Below are 15,879 nucleotides of genomic sequence, written 5' to 3' on the forward strand. Positions count from 1 at the left end.
ATTAATGAAAAAGAACGGCATGCTCTTCTAGAGAAAGAACTGTTGGAGTAGGATTACAGATGAAACCATAATGCTTTTCACTTGTTTATTTGTGTATATCTTTGGGGTTTTTAGTTTTATGACTATTCACTTACAAAAATGACATATAAACATTTATACATAAATAAAGATAGATAAATGTCAGTTTAAAACCCATTTCAAACACTTGCTGAGAACTAGCAACCTTCTTCTTTTTCTGCTTTCTCCCCAAGAACTGTAGCTCCTAATACTCATCATTTCCCCATATGAAGACTCAACATCACCGACCAAATGAAAACAAGGATTTACCAGCACACAAATGTCTTTAACCTTTCCTTTGAAATACTCTTCCTATTCTACAGGTTCAGTTCCCTTTTTCAGAGACCTTGTCTAAGCTTATGAGTATATTTTAGCCTCTGAAAACTAGATTATAAGGGCAGAAATTGCTTTAGAAAGTAACTGAGTAATAGAATAATTTGTCCAGGAACTACAAAACTATTTCAGTTTCCCTAGTTTTCAAATTCATTCTGTTCCATTCTCTCACTTGGATGCACAGGCAGAGAAGACACTATGGATATATGCTGATCTCAGGGAACCAGATCATAGTGTCTTGTTTTGACCTACTCCTGAACTTTTTCAATGCAGATAGAGTCAGATAAAAAGTTCAAAGATGTTTAGGGATGCAATTTTATATTTCAATATCCTATTCTGTCCCAATTTTACCAAATAATCTTAATGCTTTAGATAAGTAGTATATCTAGGGAAAATTGTTGAACTCTCAGAAACATTTTCTTTCCTCTTAGATCATTAACTCTTGACACCTTATTCAATTTAGTTCATAAAAATATAAATACATTTAAATGTGAACTTATGTGATTTAGTATATACAATACATTTTTGGAATATTTTAGAGAAAAGGGAAAAATTCTCTCTCCATAGTTTTCTGAGGAGGAATCTGATGCTCAAATTTGGAAGCTCTGGATAATCCTATTTAAGCAGATTCACACTTTCATTTTCTCTACCTTGAATAAAAACAAAAATAATATGATATTATAGTTCTAATTTGATGGTAGAGTAGATAAAGTGCTGGGCCAAGAGTAAAGAAAACCTGAGGTCAACTCCAGACTCAGATGCTTGCTGTGTCACACTGAGCAAAATGCTTAACTCTGCTTCAGTTTCCTCATTTATAAAATGAGCTAGAGAAAGGATTGTCAAAACATTATAGCATCTTTGCTAAGAAAATCCCAAATGGAGTTGCAAAAAGTGGGACACAACTGAAATAACTAAACATCATCAACAACAAGGAATTCTAATTATGGTATACAAGTGATCCATATTAAACCTGACATATTGAAATAATATATCATCAAAATAGAAGAGATTCTATGAAGAATTTTGCAGGGAGAGAAAACATCTTGTAACAAAATTGAATAAAATTATCTTTGAAAAGTTCAGCTTTGTGTTCTTGCCAAAAAAGCAAGTTGTTAAAACTGAAACTTTCTCCAAGCTTTTCTTTGCATGTTGAAACGAGTTAGCTTTTGTATTAATTCAAACTCTGAGCAATATTGTTGAGTAGATATTAATTTTAATATGTCCATAATTTCAGTCTTTTAAATTGATGCATAATCTTTTCATATTTTAATATTTGGCATCTATTTATGGCATTTTCTTTCATAAGACTATCATTGAATCATAAGGTCTTGAGGACTCATTGAGCAGATCCCCAGGTTTGGAAGGAAGGCCTCCAGTATAGATTTTCTCTGTAATCCAGGCTATTTGGATGAGCCTAGAGGCTCATCAGGAGTGGATTTGGGGGATAAAAATCATAAAAATATCAGTCTTCTAAAGTATATATCTTTTCTAGTCCCAATCAGTAGAGGGAATACCCTTAATGAGGAAATCATAAAATTATGGTATACCAGAGAAATCATATTTTAACAACCACTTAGAAGTAACCTTTTGTGACTTCATGGTTTGTATATTTTACATATTTTGGAAAATTTTGTTTCAGAAAGATGACATATTTTACTTAGACAACAGCACATGGACTTTTGCTTTTGATTGGTCTTGTTCATATAATCAGTTTTTCATTAGAAAATGCAGAAATATTGTAAATATGTCAAAAAGCTTTGCTTGTAAGTGTTTGGAGCCACTATATGAATAACACACTGCAACTTTGTGTGCAAGTACTTGTGCATGTTTATCTTACAGCTGTTATTTCAAGAAACCAAGAAGGGCCAGGAGAGATGGGGAAAGCAGTACGGATTCCTAAAGATGACCAGGAGAAAATGAAAGAGCTGTTTAAAATCAACCAATTCAACCTCATGGCCAGTGACTTGATTGCTCTTAACAGAAGTCTCCCAGATGTAAGATTAGAAGGGTAAGTGGAATTTTGTTTTTAGAATTATATCTATTTGATACTCAGCAAATCATTCCCTGTTTTAATGTCTGAGAAAATATTATAGTAAACAGTTAATGTCATTACATTTTCAGACCCTTTTCTTTCAAAATTGCTTTGAAAGTTATACTAGAAATATTTGATGTGAAGCATATGTTTGAAAAAAGTAAACTAGTCATGCTGGTCCTGAAAAATGTATGATTTGCAACAATCTCAGGCAAAACTGGTTTAGCATACTTTCATAGGCCCTATGCACAGAATGCCTGTTCTGGCAAATTTGTTTGTCAGCATAAGAAAGGCTGTTTCCTTTTGCTTTGAAAAATAATCAGCTGAGCTATTCTAATATGGGAATAACCTATGGTGTGAGTGATTCCAGAATGCTCTTTTTAGTTCTATTTATTATGGCTATGAATAACTGGCTAAGCCATTTGCACACCTATCTATAATAAGAATACTTGGTTATCAGGCAAAAGTATATACGTGAAACTAATAATTTTACATGAAAATACTGTTAGAAAATTAAAATTGTGTTTGATTAATTGGAATTTTTTCTCTCTAGATTATACTGTATTATGTGAGTATATTGAGTATATTGTATATATTGTGAAATGAGTATAATTAAATACTTGAATATCTAGTACCAGTAGTTTCATTAAAGGAAAAATCTGAAAACCCCAGCATCAGGGGAAAAAATCAAAAAGTTCTGGAAAAATACATAATTTAGATAAATTTCAATATATAGTGATTGTTTTGATAGTTATATTTAGAGTATATAATTCCATGTTATTTATAAAAGCACACATGAAACATGATATTTTTTCCCTTTTTTGGCATAAATAAATATTGATAAATGTGATTTCAATGATGGAGAAAGATCCAAATTTTTTTTCTTTTCCAATGCAGATTAGTATATGTGGAGCAACTTATACTTTTAGAAGACATAAGGGGGATCCAGGAGATTTGAGAAACTGGACATAAACCTAGAAGGGACCTTCAAAGTCATATAGTCCAACAATCTCTTTTCAGAGCTATGCTATATAATGAAGAAGATGAAAAGAAAACTCTCATGTTTGTGCATTTATAGAGTAATTTTACAAATCAATTTCTAATTATACAAATTTAAAAACTTGAATATCCATGCCCTTTGATTTAGTCATTTAATTCTTGGGCCTATGACACAAAGATGTCATTGACAAGAAAAAAAAAACACAATGTCCCCAGATACACAAAAATAATAATAACAGCACTTATTTCTGATAACAAAGAATTACAAACTAATTGGATTCCCAACTATTGGAGAATAGCTAAACAAGTTGTGGGTCATAAACATAATAGGTATGATCATTATGTGAGAAATGACCCATCTGATGAATACAGAGAAATATAAAGATTGTTTACATTATCTGAATCAGTGGGAAGTTAACAAAGGCTAGAAGAAATATAAACAATGATCACAATACAAATAGAAAGATAATCAGAAGATAATCTGATGCAAATGTTGCAAATTATGAAGAAAAATTTTGGCTCTAAGATAGAGATCTGAGATGATACATACATCTCAACTTGCTAGAAAATGTAGAAGGTTTACCAGTTTGGTATATTGCAGATGTTTTAAAAGTTTTTAATGTTTTGCTAAATTTAATCTCCTTTCAATTTTCTTCCTTCTTCTTCCCCATGTCTCCCTTCTTTCCTTTCTTTTATTACTTCATTTTTTTTTCTAAAATTAGAAGTTGTAATTTGAAATGAATCTCTGGTTATGAGGGAGGAAATTTTGGGAAATTTTAGTGAATTAAAATTAAAATATATTCATAATTTTAATGAAAAATATCTCATCAGATTCATTTAAATTCAAAGATATTTCATTGCCCAAATTACATGCAATAATAACTTTAAACATGTGTTTTGCAAAAGTATAAGACTTAAATCATTCCCCCCTACTTGGGGTTTATAAGCAATTTGATCTGGACCATAAATGTATTAGCATACAAACTATCTTTCCATATTGGTTATTGTCATAAAAGCACATAAAATTCTCCCATTTCTGCTTACTTTGCTCTACATCAATCAGTTCATATAGATCTTTCCATGTTTTCTGAAATCATGCTGTTTATCATTTCTTAAATAATATTATTATATCACCAACATATAACATAATTTGTTCAGCCCTTCCCAAATTGATGAACATCCCTTCAATTTTCAATCATTTGTCACCACAAAAATAACTGCTATAAATATTTTTGAACAAGCATGTTCTTTTTCCCTTTTTTATTATCTATTTGGGATACACACCAAGTAGTTGTATTATAGAATCATTGGGAATACACAATTTTATCACCCTTTGGGCGTTGTTTCAAATTATCCTCCAGAATGGCATTCACAACTCTATCAACAATTCATTAGTATCCTGCTTTTGCCACATCCTCTCTAACATTTATTACTTTTCTATGTCAATATGATAGGTTTGAGGTGGTATATCAACATTGTTTTAATTTGCATTTCTTCACCAGGTGTGATTTATAATGTTTTCCACATGATTTAAGATAGTCTTGATTTTGTCAACTGAAAATTTCTTTCTCATATCTGTTGACCATAAATCAAGGAATCACATGTATTCTTATAAATGTGAGAAAATAGACCATTATCAAAAACATTTATTATAGCTTTTTTCCAGTTTGCTGTTTCCTTATGAATCTTGGTTATTTTGGTTTTGTTTAAAAAAAGCTTTTTAATTTAATATAATTAAAATGATTTATTTTACATCATATAATGCTCTCTATTTTTGGTTTGGTCATGAATTTTTCCCTTCTCCATACATATTTCAGGTAACTATGCTATGCTGCAATAAGTTACTTATGGGATCACTCTTTAAATCTAAGTAACATACCCATTTTGACTTTATATTGGCATAGAATGTGAGATACTATTTTTGCCTAGTTTCGGCCATACTGTTTTCCAATTTTCTCAGCAGTTTTTGTTAAATAGTAAGTTCTTATCCCCAAAACTGAGGTCTTTGAATTCATCAAAAACAATTATCATTTACCCCTGTATATTATGTATCTAATCTATTCCATTGATCTACTATTCTATTTCTTAGCCAATACCAGATTATTTTGATGATTTCTACTTTATAGTAGTTTGAGATCTCTTACTGCTAGAGCATCTTCCTTCACATTTTTTCCATTAATTCCCTTGATATTCGTGACCTGTTGCTCTTACAGATATATGAGGTTATTATTTTTTTCTAGTTCTATGAAATAATTATTTAGTTGTTTGGTATGACACTGCATAAGTAATTTAATTTGGGTAAAATTGTCCATTTTGACATATTGGCTCAGTCTACTCATGAGCAATTAATATTTTTGCCACTTTTTAATGCTGACTTTATTTGATGAAGTGGTCATATAATTGTGTTCATATAATTCTTGTATTTGTTTTGACAAGTAGATTCCAAGGTATTTTATATTATCTAGAGTTATTTAAATGGAATTTCTCTTTCAATATCTTCCTGCTAAACTTTTTACTATATAGAAATGCTGATTATTTATATGGACTTATTTTATATACTGCAATTTAATAAGGTATTATTTCAACTCTTTTAATTGATTCTGTAAGTATGACATCATATCATCTGCTAAGTGTGATAATTTAGTTTCCTCATTGCCCAATTTATTTCCTTTGATTTCATTTTTCTTTTCTTATTATTAAAGTTAGCATTTCTAGTGCAATATTAAATAACCACAGTGATAATGGGCTTCCTTGATTCAACTCTAATATTAATGCAGATGATACTCCCTTATGGTTTTAGGTACACAGTACTTATTTTCAGTTATGACCCATTCATTTTTATGCTATTCTTGTGCTTTTAATAGGAATGGATATTGTATTTTGTTTAAGTATTTTTTCTTCATTTTTTGTGATAATCATGTAATTTCTGTTAGTTTTGTTATTTATATTCTGATAGTTTTCCTAATATTGAGATAGCCCTGCATTCTTGGTATCAATCCTATCAATCCACCTGGTTATAGTGGATAATTCTTGGGATTTATTGTTGTAATATTCTTGCTATTATTTTATTTCATATTTTTGCATCTATGTTCATTAATGAAATTTCTTTATAATTTTTGTTCTCTGTGCTCCTTCTGGCTTGGGTAATTGTACCATATTTGTGTCCTGAAAAAGAATTTGGTTTGATTCCTTCTCTATTTTCTCAAATACTTTATATAGTATTGGGATTAATTGTTCTTTGAATCCTTGATAGAATTCACAGGTGAATACATTTAGCTCTGGGAATTTTTTCTTAGGAATTTTGTTTATGGTTGGTTCAATTTTGTTTTCTGAGATGAGATTATTTAAGAATTCTATTTCTTCTTTTGTTAACCTAGGTAATTTATATTTTTGTAAATAGTCATCCATTTTGCTTAGATTTACATATTTATTGGCATATAGTTGGACAAAATAACTCCTAATGATTGCTTTAATTTCCTCTTCTTTGGTGATGAAATACGTGGCTAAAATGGATGGAAAGGTTTGTAGACTTGTTCTTTCACAGTTTAGTATATCACTCAGCGACTACGCCGACAAGGATGTGCAGTCCTGAGAAGCAATTTGTAGGCCAAATATTATCTGATTAGTTTACAACTTGTTAAAACATTAAATTAGGTTTATTATTATCAAAGTAAAAGAGGAATGAAGGAGGACCAGGATAGGAGTCCCTAAGCTATAAAATCTGGATACTGCTCCCTCCTTCTACAGGCTTCTCACAAAGCCATCTTCAAGTTCTTCTGGCTGCCTTTCAATACTTTATCTCTCTGTAAACCTCAATGCTAACTATATAATCTTGATTTAACTTGTCCTCCAAATTACTGGTAGGCAAGTTAAAAGTTTGTCATATATATAATTGCTTTACCTCTTGGTGAGATCACCCTTCTTGGCCAAAAGCCAAGGTGATTGGGCTTTTCTTACTGACAGGGTTTCACTGAGTGATGGCAGGTCTCTCTGCCAGTCATGAAACTCTCAGGATACAGGATCCTACAGGAACACAAGTAGATGGAAATAACTGGATATCATGATCTCCAGATAGCTGGAAAGTAGGTTTCCTTCAGCTGCCAGGGAACAGGTCAGTCTACTTCTGTCAGGTTTAGACAAACCCTAGATTCTAGAATGGGGCCTTCTAGTTCAATGCATGTGGTCAGATCCTCCTTGCAAACCCTTGCCTTAAGTCTATTTTGGAAAAATCCTGCTTTCTTTCATTCTCTCTTACAGTGGTGAGTTGATACTTTTTATTATTGATACTGATTATTTGATTTTCTTTCTTTTCTAAATCAGATTAATCAATGACATTAAAAAATAACTTCTTTTTCTTCTTCTTCTTCTTCTTCTTCTTCTTCTTCTTCTTCTTCTTCTTCTTCTTCTTCTTCTTCTTCTTCTTCTTCTTCTTCTTCTTCTTCTTCTTCTTCTTCTTCTTCTTCTTCTTCTTCTTCTTCTTCTTCTTCTTCTTCTTCTTCTTCTTCTTCTTCTTCTTCTTCTTCTTCTTCTTCTTCTTCTTCTTCTTCTTCTTCTTCTTCTTCTTCTTCTTCTTCTTCTTCTTCTTCTTCTTCTTCTTCTTCTTCTTCTTCTTCTTCTTCTTCTTCTTCTTCTTCTTCTTCTTCTTCTTCTTCTTCTTCTTCTTCTTCTTCTTCTTCTTCTTCTTCTTCTTCTTCTTCGTGTGAAACCAACTCCTAATCTTATTTATTAGTCTGGTGGCTCTTTTAATATTTAGGATTTCCAATTTAGTCTTTAATTGGGGATTTTTAATATCTCTTGTCAGATTTGGAAAGATTAGGTAGGTATATGACATTTTTGAAAGCTGATGTTAACTTGGAAATTTTTAGTAGATATTTATACCTGTGAATAATATTAATTTTATTTCCTTATAAAATAGTTCTCTACTTGGCAAAATTTTTATAATTTTTTTATTTTGTTATTTTTGTTTTCTGTTTTGCCCTAATTGTATGATTTCCAGAAACCTCCCTATTGTGGACAGAAATCCCCTTCACTACTTTATATCAGTATCTTTAAAATTTAGAGTTTCAGAATTGCTTTCTGAAGCACTGAAAGTTTAAGTGACTTGTCTCCAGTTACAGTAAAACTAGTATACAAAATAGCACTTAAGTTTCCTACTCGTAATTTTACTTTAAGAATAAAGTATCAATGAGATATGATGGAAAAGAAAATCATGCTAAATCTATAAAATTTTAATGGATTAAATTTTAATATTTCATCCTTTGAAAATGATTTTTAAATTGCATACTTTGTAATATATCTAAAGCAGAAAATTTGGAATCATTTTAAGACAAGTTGGGTTAAAACATAACTTTAAATAATACTGGAAATCACCATATGAATATTTGTTTGTTGTTTCTTTGTTTTAATATCTTTGAAATTATGACCCTTTAGTGACAGAAAGAACTAAATTCTTGCTTATTTTGTTTGGCTTGGCAGCACATTATGTCTCAAAATATGAATCACCATCAAGAATAAGATAATGAGATAAATTTCATAATTTGGATTAATTTTAATAGTAACAAAAATAAATGCTTTTTTATGAAAATGAATGAATGGCTAGACACAAGTATAATAACAAAACAATTAAATATTATAATGAAATATTATTTGTTTCAGATATTAAAATTCTGTATTTAGTTTTGTTTAATTTTCCCTTGTAAATATTGAGATATTTTTCTATTTGTTTTGTATTAAAAAATCCAGAAAATTATCCTTTCTGTACTTGACTTTGGTCAGAAAAGATAGATGTTGAGAAATAAAGCACACAATTTAATGAAGATATAATTAATCAAAAGAAATACTGGGATTATTATATTCCTACAGATCCAGGACAATTCTGAGGGACTTATGAGAAAGAATACTATCTATATCCAGAGAAAGATTTGTGAGAGTAAAAAAACAGAAGAAAAAAACATTTGCTTGATCATATGGGATATTATAGGGATATTATCACTCTATTACAAATATTAATAATATGGAAATGGGTATGGATCAATGATACATGTAAAACTCAGTAGAATTTCTCATTGACTATTGGGGAAGAGAACATGAATCATATAACCATGGAAAAATATTTTAAATTATTTTATTAAATAAATTTAAAAAATATTTATTCCTATGGAGAGGAAACTATGGAGATATTTTGGTTTAATTTTTTCACAATGCTGAAACAGTTAATTGTGCCCTTTAAGAATTTTATTTCCAAAACATCAAACACTTGGTTTTACCGAATATTTTACCGAATTTATTAAATTTGTCATATGTTATAGTGCTACATTTTTGCCTTAATAGATATTTTCAGATATTTTAGAAGGCTCTATGTTCATCATTTTTGTTTCCTTAGAAAATAACAGAGGGAACCAGTTGGTGCCACATTGAAAAATGCCATAACAGACTAGAGGGACAGCTTATAGAATTTCTGGGTTTAGAAATATTATTTCTACAGAAACCATTATATTCTTTGGTTATTTTTAGTTTAACCTTGATTAGAAGCTGGAAAGAAGCCTACATAGCCTCTAACAGTCATCTTCTTTGGTAGTTATATGTAAAATATTTTACAAAATACTTGAATGTTTTCGTGACTAGATATAAGATGGTTATGCTCAAGTGTTTTATTTGGGACATTTGGAATATGAAGTGGTAATGAGATTTTGGTGCAAAAATATTAATTAGTAAGTTGGAAATATGGGATTCAAGGTCAGTTTTAGAGATCTTACCATAAAGTGATAGTTGAATTCATTAAAATAAATGGGACTTATGGGCCATAAAGTAGAGAAATATGAATAAACTTTCTATTTTCTTAGGAGGAATTAGAGTCTGAATGCAAATCAAAACATAATATTTTTTAATTTTATATTTGTTTCTTTTTCATCTCTGCTTTATTTAACATGAATATTATGTAAATATTTTGAATGACTGCACATATATAACTAAAATCAAATGTTCTGACTTTTCCATGAATTGAGAAGGATGAAAGGGATAGAGAAATTTTAGGACTCAAAAAATTAAATTTGTTTAACCTGCAAGTGGAAAAATATTTAATTTAAAAAGTAAAGGGAGAAAAAGAAAAAGAAGGTGAAATAATATAACAGTAAATTCCTCATTAAGAATCAGGCAGGGTAGTCATATTTTAATGATTCTATGATAGCAAAATTATTATAGTTATCACTAGTAGCTCAAATTACCTATAATAAAAAAATTCTTTGTGGAAAAAAGCCAATCAATCAGAAAATACCTAAGTAATGCCTATCATTTATCTTGCTCTTTTCATCCAGAAAAGGTTTCTAAAGTTGAAAAGAAAAAGGAGGCAGGAGAAGTACAATCAATTACTTAATACTTTTCCTGGCCATATTCAGGAATTTTAGGGATACAGAAACTAAAACTATAGACAAATTTTCCATTTAAGGAACTTATATTCTCCTAGAAAAATACAATCCATTCACAGGTAAGTAAATACAAAATTTACATAAAATAAATACATAGTAAAAGGCTTCTAACAAGTAGGAAAATAAAGTAAAGATCTGTTAAGAGATGTGGTCTATGAATTGAGTCTTGAAGGGAGCTGTGGACTCTAAGAAGTAGAGATGAAGACAGAGGACATTCTAGGAATGTGAGATAGGCATGGAGCTAAGTTTTAAATTTAATTTAATTTAATTTAATTTAATTTAAGTTTTAAATTATTTCTGGGGTATTGCAAGCTTGTCAATCTGACTGAAAACTTTTCAGGAATCATAGCTAACTAGTGACCTAGTCTGACTCTAGAATTAGTGGTAATTTCCCTCACTTAAAACCTAAAATAAAAGATGGGTCAAGTGATTCGTTTTCAGATATATTCTGAGATGGATATAGATAGATAGAAAAATAGATAGACAGACAGACAGATAGACAGACAGACAGATAGATAGATAGATGCATAGATAAATGCTAACATATGTGTATATAAAATATATGTACATATCTATACATAGGTGATATTTAAATGATAGATAGAGGTATATGCTTAGGTTTGCACATATATATGATAGTGGATGCATGCATACTTACATTCATAATTTATTGCATATTTATTGTTACCAATACTGTATTAAGCACACAGTACACAGATATAAGAAAACAATACCCTTAAGAAATTATTTTGTATTGGTTAACAAATTTATTGCCCAATTCCAAATGACACCTTCACATTAATCATAATATCATCCTCACGAGAATTCAATATGGAGTATATGTAGCTTCTTTTTTCTCTTTATTCTGTTTTAATTTTTTTGAGCTTGCTAACATTTTCCAATTTAAATTTAAAATTTTAAAATTTTCATGAGGGATATATGTGCCTATGTATATCTATATACAATGACTCAAGCTTATTAGCAAATTATTCATTTTTGTAAAATAGCAATCCTTTAAAACCAAATCCCTAAATCACATACCCTTATAAACAAGTGATAAATCACATTTTCTTCTGGATTTATATTCCCACAGTTCTTTCTCTTGATGTGGATATCATTCTTTCTCATAATTCCTTCAGAATTGTCCTGGATCATTGCATTGCTATTAATAGCAAAATCAATCACATTTGACCATCTCACACTGTTATAGTCTTGGTGTATAAAATTCTCTGGGTTCTGCTTATTTCACTGCATGTAGGTTTTTCCAGTTCCTACAGAAATACACCAATTCATCATTCCTCATAATACAATAGTATTCCATCCACATCTTATACTACAATTAGTTCACCCATTCCCCTATTGAGGGACATCAGCTCATTTTTCCATTTTTTTGCTAACACAATGAATTCAGGCATGAATATTTTTGTACAGACAGCTTCTTGCCCAGATCTTTTTTAAGGCTTTGTGATATAAACACAGTAGTGGTATTGTTCGATCAAAGGGAATGCATTCTTTTAAAGCCCTTAGAGCATGATTCCAAATTGCCTTCCAGATTGGTCAGATCAATTCACAACTCCACAATGCATTATTGTCCCAACTTTGCTACATCCCCTCCAACATGTATTATTTCCTTTCCTGTCATATTGGTCACTCTTCTAGGTGTAAGATGGTACGCAGAGTTGCTTTGATCTTCATTTCTCTAGCAATGAGGTATTTAGAACATTTTTAAAAATTATTATTTATAGTTTTAATTTCTTAATCTGAAAACTGACTATTCATATCCCTTGACCATTTGTTAATTGGGGATTGATTTTATTTCTTATAATTTTCATTTAGTTCTTTGTATTTTTGAGAAATTAGACCTTTGTCAGAGAATTTTGTTATAATTTTTCCCCACTTTATTGCTTCTCATCTAATTTTGGTTGCATTGTCAATTGAATATAATCAAAATTATTCATTTTACATTCATCTTGTAATATTCTCAAAAACTTGCTTGATTTCAAATTCTATTCCATAAATCTCACAGGAATATTATTCTACATGCTCCTGTAAAAATTAAAATAGTATCTAGTAATCAAATATTATATATTTTGAGGTTTATTAAGGATTATTACAAACCAAGGAATAAAGAAGATACAGAATAATAATCATGTGCCCATGGCTGATTAGCCAATTCAGAATCCCACACATAGCTTACTTACTACCTCATTGCAATAGAATGGAAGAGAAAGAGGGAGGCATTACAGCCAGTTAAATACCAATTGTGATCTTGCCAACCTGGGGACTCAGGTGAGATTATAGGGAATTCTGGGAAACACCAAGGACTTCTGGGGATTGAAGTCTGTAAAGATTAAAATTTAGGAATATGGGGAGACTGAGGCAGGTAGAAATTAGTTTCTCTCTGCAAGGAGTATTATTTTTTTAGAGGTTTATTAAAGGTTAAAGATTAAAGAAAATACAGAATAAGAAAAAACACATGCCTAGGCCAGAGGCCTAAGCCAGATAACCTCATATCACAGAAGAGACCCATCTGCTCCAAAACGGAAGTCCAAAAGAAAACCCAAAAACCTTTGCCACCAACTTAAATCTTTCCTCAATCTTGGCCCACCTCAGAATTCCAGTGAGATTACAAAGCATTTTGGGGAAGTGGAGTAAAGGCTTGTGGGGATTGTAGTCGTGTATTCGAGTCTATTTTTTACATCCCCCTGTTTGATCCTCTGGGAAGAAGTCCTTCCCCAAAGGATCATAAAAACATAATCAATTTAAAGATTACAATAATTTGAAGATAAGAAAAAAAAACAAACAAAACCAATAATTACTGGACACATTGACAGAAAGCCAGTTAGGGGGCAGTACCCTTTGTCATAAAAGTTTACATACAGATAAATGTTCAATCAACCATACCAAAAGTTCAATTTTGTGCAACTTGTGGTCTGGAAGCTTCTTCATGATGGCTTCTCCAACAGTTCAGTTCTGGATTCAGAAAGGTAGCATCTTCTTTACCTAAAATTCTTCTCAAAAGGAATTTAAACTTTTCAATTGAAATAATGATATTTTTTACATTCCCCCCATTAAGAGGGTGATTGACAAATACAGGATCACTTAGGGATGCATTGCTGAGGTATGAGGTATATTTATCAATTGGCAAGAGATGTTAAAAGACATCAGAAAAATTGAAATAATAAAAGAAAAATTTCTGGATGAAAATATAGACTATCAAAGTCTTATGTGTAAAAATTCCAAGTAAAAGAAAAATAAATCTATAACAGGTCCTTGAATCAGGGCCTAATCAAAATGATCTAAGCAATGATGCATTTACCCAGTCAGTAGCCAGGACTACAGAAAGGTACCACACTATGAGAGGCAGAAAAGAAAGGCACCAGATTATAGAAGTCAAGTGGGAGCCAAGTTTGGCTCACATCTGTGAGTATCTTCAGAGTGAGTGTGGACACAAGGAAAGCCTATGTCTAGCAATGATAAACATAGTAACCTTGAGTCTTCACACTAGTTTCAAGACCTTTGTATTGGCCTAGATGTGCTTCAATCCATCCTGGATTTGCCTTTCTTTGGCTCTGTGCAATGGCTTTTATGTGTATATCTTGTCCTGGAATCAGACAGAATCATTAAGCAAAGTCCCATAATTTATTTAAATAATTAGTGGCATTGTTTTTATAGTCACAAGCTTTTTAGGGCATGCATTAGCAAATGTATTTCAAACTTGTAGCACTAAAAAGTCAAAGAAAATCTTAATGCTGGTGACATGTGCTTCAAATATAAAAAGGAGAAAAAATAATAAAAAAACTGAAAAAGTATATTGCACATGCAAGAAAAATATAATTAAAAAGAGCTTTAAAAATTCAAAAATATAGCTTATAATCATTGACACTCTGTGTCAGCTAAGAAAATATAGAATACAAGGCTTTCTCACCAAAAATGAGACCCATTTCCTCTTAATATCTGGCCATGCTCACTGTGAGTAGAAGGCGAATAAATTGAACAAGGTTAACAATTTTTTCAATTTTAAAAATACAGTAGTACAAATATAGTTATCAAAATCCCCAAAATTCTCAATAGCCCAATTAATTACAATAGCAAACAAATGCACTTTCATATTTCACATAATTTGCTGTATGATGTTTTTAAAACCTATGAATTGATGGATATTTGTCACAATTTTTACAAACAGAGCAATCTTTCAACCTTGGTATTTAAACATAATTTTTAAACAAAGTAAAACTCATCTCACCTTGGGTTAAGAACATAATCAAGAAATCTGGATATCATTCTCGTGCAAGTAAAGTAGTGAGCTGAAGAGTATAAATAAAGGGGTGCTCCTTTTGGAGGCTTTTAGGGATACAAATGCACTAAAATTAACTGCCTAACTTCCATTCATATGTGGGAAGGTTGGGGTTTATAAAATGTATTTCACTTCAGCTACTAGAATGGGCCTTACCTCATGGTAGGGGCAGGCAAAAATAACCAGATTGTTAAAAAAAATTCCAAAAATCATATTTAAAAAACCCTTAAAATCAAATCATTTGAGGTATTTAGCACATTAAATTTTTCCAAGGTTGTTAATACAATTATAACCAGTTCTGAAGTCCATCTATCCTCAGCAAAATAGAAAAAAAAAGCTGTTTTTTCATATATGGGCTTATTCACAATAATATTTGTTCAATAGTTATAGGGGAAAAACAACAGAATTTTTAAAACTAGGTACATTCAAAATAAATTCAATCAACCTTCAGTTCAAGCAGAATAATATTTAATCCAGTAATATATGAACTTAAAATCACAAAGTTAAACCATAACAAAAAATGCAATAGAATACAGAGATTTTTATAAACCATTGGAGTCTGAAATGCATTAGAATATAGCCTTTAGTCTCTTCAAAGGCCCCACAGCTGGCAAGTATCTGAGGCCAGATTTTAACCTAGGACCAAATGTCCTCAGGTCTGGCTCCCAGTTTGTTGAGACACTCATTTGCCCCTTCAAAGTTCAAGTTGAATCTTTGGGCTGAATCTGCTCCCTGAC

At 30.8% G+C, this 15,879-nt stretch overlaps 1 protein-coding gene across 1 annotated transcript in view; it reads left to right on the forward strand.

The window, feature by feature from the left end:
* Positions 1–15,879, forward strand: part of GALNT13 (polypeptide N-acetylgalactosaminyltransferase 13) — an 809,448-nt gene that overhangs the window by 360,865 nt on the left and 432,704 nt on the right. Inside the window, exon 3 of the mRNA XM_001373001.4 lies at positions 2,230–2,398. Within this exon, the coding sequence (XP_001373038.1) occupies positions 2,230–2,398 (169 nt within the window). The remainder of the gene's footprint in view (positions 1–2,229; positions 2,399–15,879) is intronic.

The sequence above is a fragment of the Monodelphis domestica genome, chromosome 4 (genome assembly GCF_027887165.1).
Source record: "Monodelphis domestica isolate mMonDom1 chromosome 4, mMonDom1.pri, whole genome shotgun sequence".
Classification (NCBI taxonomy): Eukaryota; Metazoa; Chordata; class Mammalia; order Didelphimorphia; family Didelphidae; genus Monodelphis; species Monodelphis domestica.